General features: G+C 37.9%; 1 protein-coding gene across 1 annotated transcript in view; it reads left to right on the top strand.

Moving 5' to 3' along the window:
* The window catches only part of PLCG2 (phospholipase C gamma 2), a 186,399-nt gene that overhangs the window by 164,822 nt on the left and 11,956 nt on the right, over positions 1-9,621 (top strand). The window contains exon 31 of the mRNA XM_023528590.1: positions 2,596-2,689. Coding sequence (XP_023384358.1) covers positions 2,596-2,689 — 94 coding nt within the window. The remainder of the gene's footprint in view (positions 1-2,595; positions 2,690-9,621) is intronic.

Genomic DNA, 9,621 nt, shown 5'->3' with positions numbered 1-9,621 from the left:
TCAGTGAAACTAAGTATAGAATTAGCAAATGATCCAGCAGTCCCTCTTCTGGGTATTTACCTAAAAAACTTGAAAACATTTATCCACAAAGATATATGCACCCTGATGTTCACTGCAGCATTATTCACGGTGGCCAAAACATGGAAACAACTGAAGTGTCCTTTGATAGATGATTGGATAAAGATGATGTGGTACATATATACAATGGAATATTATTCAGCCATAAGGATGAAATACTGCCATTTGGGAAAATATGGAGAGATCTTGAGATTATCACGCTAAGCAAAATAAATTGGAGAAAGTTGAGAACCATATGATTTCACTTATGGGTGGGATATAAAACTGAAAGCAACAAAGAAACATGACAGACAGACTCAAGGACACCGACAGTGGATTACCAGAGTGTGTGGAGGGGGTGGTAGATACGGGTAAAGGAGGTCAAATATTTGGTGACAGAAGGAAATTTAATTTTGGGTGATGAGCACTCAGTGCAATATACATATGACATATTGTTGAATTGTACACTTGAAACCTATTTGATTTTATTGACCAGTGTCACCCCAATAATTTTAATAAAGAAAAAATTTTTTTAAAGTATAAAATATCTAAGAATAAATTTAACCAAAGAGGTGAAAGACCTTTACTCTGAAAACTGTAAGACCCTGAAGAAAGTGAAGATGACACAAATAAATGGATTGGAAGGATTAATACTATTAAAATGTCTGTTCTACCCAAAGCAGTCTACAGATTCAGTGCAATTCCTATCAAAATACCAATGACATTCTTCATATAATTCTAAAATTTATATGGAACCACAAGAAAAAAAAACAACAACCATGAATAGCCAAAGCACTCCTGAGAAAGAACAAAGTTAGAGGTATCATGCTCCTTGACTTCAAACTATATTACAAAGCTATAATAATTAAAACAGCATGGTACTGGCACAACAACAGACCCATATATCAATGGAACAGAAAGAAAGCCCAGAAATAAACCCTTGCTTACACTGCCAACTAATCTATTTTTCCATACTGGCTGTACCCGTTTGCAGTCCCGCCAACAGTGCACCAGGGTTCCCTTTTCACCACATCCTCACCGACACATGTTATTTGTTGACTTTTTGATAATAGCCATTCTGACTGGTGCGGCGTGGTATCTCATTGTGGTTTTGACTTGCATTTCCCTAATGATTAGTGATGTTGCACATTTTTTCATATATGTATACATATATATATACACACACACATATATATACACACACACATGCACACACACACATATATACACAATGGACTATTACACAGCAATAAAAAATAATGAAATCTTACCATTTGCTACAACATGGATGGATCTAAAGGGTATTATACTAAGTGAAATAATTCACACAGAGAAAGATAAATGCCGTATGGTTTTTTATATGTGGAATCTAAAAAAATATATTGGAAAAAAACCCCAGACTCATTAAAAACAGAAACCAAAGGGATGGTAACCAGAGGGGAGGTGGTGGGGGATGGGTGAAAAAGATGAAAGGGAATATAGTCGATAATATTGTGGTAAGTTTTCATGGTGACTGATGATTACTAGAATTAGTGGGGTGAGCACGTTATAAGGTACAAAAATGTCGAATCACTATATATTGTACACCTAAAACTAATACAACTAATATTGTATACTAACTATACTTAAATTTAAAAATGTAATTTAAAAAAAGCTTTCAGGTCAACCTAGAGCCATATAGTGAATCCCCAAGAAAGTGGTAAATGGAAACTGTAAAGTTCAGAATTGCTCGGGTCAGGGTACTGTCCTTTGTGATTTTAAAGGGAACTCGAACACATGTATAGACTGTCTTGGGGAGATGCTGTTAACAATGGTTCCTTCTGGAATAAGGCATTATGAGTGGGTGGGAAGGAGACTTATTTTTACCAGGTGTTCTTTATTAATTAAAATAAGCAAACAAACCAACCTTTGAGATGTGTTTCCGTAAACGTTATTGAATGGGTGGTGATGGCAGAGGATTTTAGCTCCACCTCAACCCTCCTCTTAAACATTTAAAATGACTGTCGGATACCATTAAAATTATAAATAGAGAATGGCTTTCTGAGGAAGATGATCAGTACTGCTATGAACTGCCCAGCGACAGGAAGATTTCCTCCCACTGAAAAATCTTTAAAGGCATTCCCCTGTCCTGTGCTTCGTAAAAGGCTAAGTGGAGGAAATGGATGTGAGGATTCATTACTCCTTTGAGTCTTTCGGCCTTAGGAGTATTTAAGGAATTGAACCACAGCTGCAGCCACTCTGAATTCAATATGTAATGTTCTGTGGGTTTTAATTTCTTCTGAGTGCATCATTTTCATTTCTAGATGGCAGATAGTTTTAACTTCACTTCTCTGTATGGAACTGTCAGTCAAGGCTGCATTCTGGAGCCCATCTCCATAACCATCAGGATGAGACCTCTGGTTTCCAGAAAGTCAGGCCCAGCACGGGGCACTGACTTCTCTGTTCCTTGAACTGGGCATGTGATCCCTGGGAACCCCAAGAAAGCTAAGGTCAGACATTAATTGCCTGCCTCTGCACTGTTTTTTTCCCCCATTCTGTCACAGGATTTAGATCTGTTCCTCTGAAGAACGGGTACAGCGAAGACATTGAACTGGCTTCCCTCCTGGTTTTCTGTGAGATGCGGCCAGTCCTGGTGAGTGGAGAAACATGTCGGGGTTTTCTGAGCTCTACCTGCTGTTGGGGTGGAAATGGCCAATGAGTATGGTTGATTGATGGACTGAACCCATCGAGAATTATCTAGCCAAACATGCCACATCATTAAAGAATTCCTTTCAGCGACAGATATCCCCCAGAAGTCCTAGGTCTTTCCTCCCAGCATCCATCTTTCTTGGAGGATTTTCTACATTTCTGTGAGTAGGCCATGTAGGTGGAAAGGGTGAAGCTCTTTGAAAGTTCCTCAATAGTTTCATTTCAGCAAGAGCTAGGCAAGACAATGCTCTTCTAGATCAGTTCTTCCTTCGTGGGTGCCTTTCTCTGCCTGTCGGTCTTTGGTAATCTCTTAAGATCAGAGCATCTAACAAGGCCTTGTCATAGCCTGTCTCGGGGAAGGAAATTCAAGAACCACAACTTTCCATAGTGAGTGGTACTCCTTTTGTGGTTCTCTCTGCTGCTGGAGGAGCCTGCCTTCTTGGTCTGCCAAGGCCTGATGATGTTTAGTCCACTCTTTAATTGACCACTTAGGGGAGACTTGGCAGAAAGGATTTGGCCTCCTTGAACTATGAAAGAGGATAAGTTTGCTGAGGACACAGCACCAAGCTGTGGGTAGTTCAGGTCGTGGGTTTGATGATGGGAGAAGATGTGGATACTTATTGTGATTCTGAGCTTCAGAATCTTCCTGATGGCCTCTTGCATAGAATGAAACCCATTTGGCGTGTGTTTTTGAAGGCTTCATACATAACCAATACAGTCTCCCAAGAGCTTCCCATTCCCCTACCACAAAAACCGGCACTGGCTTGGGGGGTCCTGTGCTCACTCCAGTTCTCTTGGAATAACTTAGAAAAACTATGGTTCTGGACCCCAGCAGGCTGATGTGGGCTTGCTCAATGCCCCTGGATGCATATCTTTTCTCAATTTGGTTGTTCTCTGGGTAGAGAAGTCACAGCCTGCATTGTTATTCTTCTGGTTGTAAGAACTAAACAGCGATTTGGAAGTTGCTTATTTGGGAATTTCCAGAATACAGCTGAGACCTACCAAACGGGGAAGGAGGATTACAGGGGCAGGGATGCCTTTTAATAGCCACAGTTCACGCAGTAAAAATTCATGAACTTGACTCAGAGGAGAGAACATTAGGCTTTTCTGCATAGCTATTTCCCTTACATTCAGTTTTTGCAACCTTGATAGTTTTACACTCCAAAGCATTTTAGAAGCATTGAAATGGAAGAGGATGCAAAAATAAGAGAAGGCGAAAAGCAGTAAAAACAGGAAGCAGAGACTTAAAAAGCACACTAGTTGGGGGCCCTAGAACCTCAGTGACAGCCAAAGGCATTACTTTTCATTAGTAAAAAAATATAAAATAAGCTTATGATGATGACATTCTGTCTTAAAAAGGTAAGGGGGTGGATAATGGAAAGTTTTCCATTTTGAAACAAATTTTAAATGTTAGTGCTTTAGATTCTGTCGAAATAAATTATAGTTCACTTGAACCTTAAATTATGGATCAAAAAAACATCACCTTTCATGATTCTTACCATTGTAGAAATGCTCAGTCATTAAAGTTTAAATTCCCCCCTTTGCCAGGCAACTGAGTCAGCCAACAGGTCCTTGTTGAGAATGCACAAGTCTTAAACTTCTCCTCTTTTAGAATGAATTGTGCATTATCAATTTATCATTAATAAGACTACCTGAGGTCTTTCAGAAGTCCATTAAAAGACTTAAGCCAGAGTATATTATTTTGTATAAATGGTTTTAAAAACCACACACAGACACAGCCCAGATTATGCAGAAAGTATAGTCTTGTAATTTGGGGGAAGAGATGAGTAGATAAAGCCAGCATTTGGTTTGTTTGCTTCCTTCATTTCCCAGGCCAATGCATTGTTTATATGAATGTAATAATGTAATAATACAAATTCACGTATGCATGTTTACTTTTCTAAAAAATTAGGTGTTTTTTTAAAACGTTGACACTCTTGACATTTGGGGCCAGATCATCCTTTGTGGTGTGGGCTGTCCAGTGCATTGTAGGGTGTTTAGCAGCATCCCTGCCCTCAACCTACTAGATGCCAGTAGGACCCCTCCCCCTGTATAACAGCCAAAACTATCTCCATACATTGTTGAATGATCCCTGAGTAACAAAATCATCCTTGGCTGAGAACCACTGCTTTAAAGCAAGATAAGCACTTTCCCTACTATTACCTAATCTTCTCTAGCATTTAACGACAGATTTTTCCATCAAGCTGATCAACCACAGATTAAGCATTCCCCTAAAGTGGGCATTTAGATGGAATCCACTTACAAATAAGGCTCTTGTGAACATGTTCATGTTGTTACCCTTTTCCTCCTTTAATTCAGAATTATTTCCTTAGGATCAATTCCCAGATATGGAATTAGGGGGTCCAATTTATTTAACAGGAAGGTAAAATTGTAAAACTTGGGCCTTCAGTAAAAGCCTGGAATAAGTAAGCGTGAAGACCTTTGGCTTAGCCCACTGAAGGATCTGGGATTCTGCTGCCCAGGGAAAGGATGCCAGCTCTTTCTCTTCATGTATATAAAGCCCATTTGCAGACATTTCACGGAAAAATGAAGCGATAAAAGTGGTTTTAGATGGCTGTAGGAAAGCATTCATCTAGACAGTGCTGCACAAAGCTGTCGTAAACAACTCAGAAACATTATAAATAATTTCAATAATCAGGGATCAAAGGCAGCTTAAAAAATTACTATATTGAAAGGAAAATGTGTTTATCCAGATTTGACTTCCTGGAAGGGGGAAGCTTCATGCGCCGGCCGCTGCTGGCGATGCCACCAGACTGCGGTGGAGGAGTGGGTGCGTAGCGTGCGGTTCCAAATGAAATGTTGACTCTTGCAGATCTGCCCTGTGAAGGAGTTTTGGCGGAAAAGTTGTCTGAGTATGTGCAAATTTCACTTCAGCTGCTGGTTTTCAAGCTTTTATTTAATTCCACATCTGTTACCTGGTTCTAAGCCACAGGTGCTGTTTGGTGTTTCCGTATCACATTTCGATCAGGAGTCTCTGGGGAGCTGAGCTGGGTTGTGTTCGTGGATCTGGGCTTTCTTGTTGCCCAAGGTCAGACCTTGTTTTATTTATCATCACCGTATCCTCTGTGATGCCCAGGAGAGACTCTGGTAAACAGCTTCGTGAGAGATTTGTCTGAGTAAATGATTGATCCAGTGAGGGCTGAGATAGAGTTTACTCATAAAACATTTGCTGAGATAAAGTTTAAAGCCCCAGATAACTGTCAATAAGCACTTTAAGCCCCCTGTGAAGAAGCCATTTACATGTCACGATTACTTGATCAATTCTCAGTCCTTTATTCATCTGTATGTATGGTTTACAAAGAATATTTTTAACACCATTCTATTACCTACTATATTTAATTTGAGAAACAGGAAAAAGAAGGAGAGATTTGGGGGGGAAATCCCCATAAACAACCTGTACATAGCCCCTATTAGCATTTTAGTATAATTCCTTTGTCTGATAATTTTTTGCATATGATATATCCATAGTTATATTTAATACATATGAATATGTGTCCTTTATGCACTTCACAGAGAACTTTAAGCATTTTTCTATGTTATTATATGCTTTTCTAAGCTGTTAATACCTATTTCATCAGGTGTGGGTCCCTAATTCACTTAGCCATTCTCTAACTGATGGACAGTCAGGTTATTTGTAGTTTTTGACTTTATAAATAACAAATGTCTTTATATAACATTGTTGATTAAAAATTATTTACTGATGCTAGGTATTTAGTCATGGAATAACGGGTTCTGAGGGGGGGGGGGGAGTCTATATTTTTTTGTATATATCTGATTTTTTTCTGTGAGTGTATGTTTTTTCGTTTTTGTGTTTTATCTCCTCTCTTGTCTTTATTTGAAAAGGGCCTCCACTCAAATGATGTAAACTTGTATGATTCAGAAGAATGAGACAAGAGGAAGTACGGAAACTTGAATAATCCATCCTAATCATCATCAGTGGGCAAGCTGGCAGTACCTGGATGGTGTGTTTGAGAAAACTGGCTGCCCTGGAATCTTTGAGTACTGATCCTGGGGTGGACAGTGTTTAGCTTTGTCTGCACTGGGTGCAAGGGGCAGAGTAGCCTGGTGGAAAGACCAGGATGCTGTGGTTCCCGGTGAGGGCTCAGCAGGAAGAGATGTGTGAATCCCTTTGCAGAAAGGCTACGACACACGCTCTGGAGTTCTAGAGGACCAGGAGGGGGCGCTACACTCTGGAGCCGAGCTGCTTCTGGTTTGTGAGTTTGGGGAAGATTTCCTTACAGCTGGGGAGACCCAGAGGCACAGAGAAAGACCCTTTTTTGTGTTTCGACAACTGAAGTTTGCCAGTTTGCCCAATGTCGACCCCAAAGAGCAGAAACTGCTGTGCCTGCCACTAAGACCTCACAACATGACGTGACTACTGAACAGACAAAACCATGAGCACACAGTGAAAAAAAGAACTGGCACAGAGCAATGAGAGGAAGATAGACAGTGGATACCTGGTACAGGTAGCTGGCAGTTGAAGTAGAGCCACTGGAAGCACCTGATGAGAACCCTAACACATAAGTCATAAGAGCTTTAAAGGATATCCAAGTAGAGCACTGAAAAAGACATATTTAAAACAAAAAAAACTGATTTCTTGAATTTAAAAATTCAGTATATAAACAGAAATTCATGTTAGTGACCCAAACCATAATGTAGAAGAACTATCTCACGATGCAGAGCAATACCACCATGAGATGCAAATCATAAAGGAAAAGATAGGCTCAGAGGACAGATGCGAATGAGCCATCATGCAAGCATGTTCCAAAGGACGAACTGGAATCGGATGGAGAGCTATTAATGAAACAGTTAACAGAGGGAATTTTCTTTGATTTGCTGCTTGAGAGTGCTCACTTGATTCTTAGAGGGATGAATAAACACACACACACCCAGCCCCAGACATATTTTAGTAAAAGTTTTGAATTCCAAGGATAAATAAAAAAAACCTGAACTCAGTTATCTACAAAGAAAATCAAATATATCTAACATCAAACTTGTCCACTTCAGCACTGGAAACTAGAAGACAGTCGAGTGCCATCTATGGACTAGTAAGACGGAAGAATTCAGTGCCTAGCCCCCCACAAGTGAAAGCGATGGAAATGTATTTGTGGATATGCAAGATTTTAGATATGTCATGTATCCTACTCAAGAAAGGCATCAAGAAATCATCTCGATCAATGAAAACTTTAACTGGAAGAGAAATTTCTTGATAGGGAGATAAAGAGATTGAAATAATAAATTTTGCAATACAGTTAAATTTTAGAGTCTGATAACAGAAATGTTGCGATGTTAGGTGTCACATAGGATTCTTGAAATAGAATACATCGTAATGAAAAATTTTGTGATAGTCTGGAATTAAAATAATGAAATATCAGCAAAATCCAGTTCAGAGGTAAAATAGAGATGTCCAACTTTGATGCTTAGGCGATAAGTAGGAAAACAAAACATTCTACAAGAGGAGAGTTAATTCTGATATTTTGATGTAAAAAGAAAATGTAATCTTAATTAGTATTGTTTAAAAACTGAAAGTAACTGCTACACAAATTGAAAAGCAGAGAAATGAGGAAAAAAGATAAATAGAAACTTGAATCAAGAGTAAAAATACAGAAAAGAATAAAAGAATAAAAATGTATAGTAATCAAAATCGAATGGATATAACTTATATCTGAGTCAATGAATGGACTGAATTCTCTATTAGAAAAGAAGCAAAGAAATCTAACTGCACAATGTTTAGAAGAAATAAGCCTAAAACAATGAAGAAAGGTTAAATAAAAAATAGGAATGGAAGAGTCACTGGGAAAAATTGAGAAAGAAAAGTTAATATCAAAGTAGAATTTAATATCAAAAGTATCAAAAGAGTATTAAGAAGAACAATACATACTGATAGAATTGTTTGGTTTACAAAAGGGATACGAAAGTCATAGATGTTTAATTAGGAAACACCATAGCACCTAAATATATAAAAAAGCTGCTACAAATAAGTAACAAAGATTACTTAATAAAAGACTATTTCAGAATTTGGAAGGTTTAGTATACAAAAAAATTAACAAGGTCAGATGATCAAAATAATATCGATAAGCTTAATTTAAGAGATACACAATTTTGTGTCCTACAAGTGGAAAATGTACATTGTTTTATTCTATTTCCCAGAAACTTTATAAACTTGATTGAATACTACTTGGTCACAGAGAAAATCTTAATACACTTTTAAAAATAATGATTTCATAAGTCATTATTTGTCTACAACATGATAAAATATGAAAGACAGTAAAAGACGGCTAAAGTGTTTCCTATTTAAAAATAAGAAATTCCTAGATGAAATAAATTAAAACAAGTAAATTACACATGTAGTAAAACATTCATGCCATAGCTAACCATGTTTAGAAGAGGAAAATGCTTACCTTAAAATACATGCACTAAGCATTCATTTTTAAAAAGTTTTAAACACTCAAAAACTAATAGGAACAAAGTAGAGATAAAAGCCAACTGAATGAAACACACACACACACACACACAAAGAATAGAAGGGAAAACAAATGCTGATTCACTGAAAAGTCCTTTTAAATAAACTCTTTGCCTGCTTAATCAAGGAGTGAAGTAAGAGCAAAAACATACAAGAGCATCAAAGAGGAGACTGAACCCCAAATGATGAGATAAATTTGAAAAGTGATGGCAAATGGGCGATTGCCTTGAAGAATATAAATGGGCTAAAATTGTTTCAAGAAGCAGTAGAGAACTTACAGATTCCTACAGGAAACATTTGAAGGGTCATAATATACCCTTTGGACAAAATGGGTATCAGATCTAGATGGTTTTATAGCTGTGTTCTACCTGGATTTAAAGAACATAATTCCA

The sequence above is a fragment of the Pteropus vampyrus genome, unplaced genomic scaffold, assembly GCF_000151845.1.
Source record: "Pteropus vampyrus isolate Shadow unplaced genomic scaffold, Pvam_2.0 Scaffold29, whole genome shotgun sequence".
Classification (NCBI taxonomy): domain Eukaryota; kingdom Metazoa; phylum Chordata; class Mammalia; order Chiroptera; family Pteropodidae; genus Pteropus; species Pteropus vampyrus.
The sequence above is the reverse complement of the archived record's forward strand: the minus strand, read 5'-3'. Positions and strand labels throughout refer to the sequence as shown.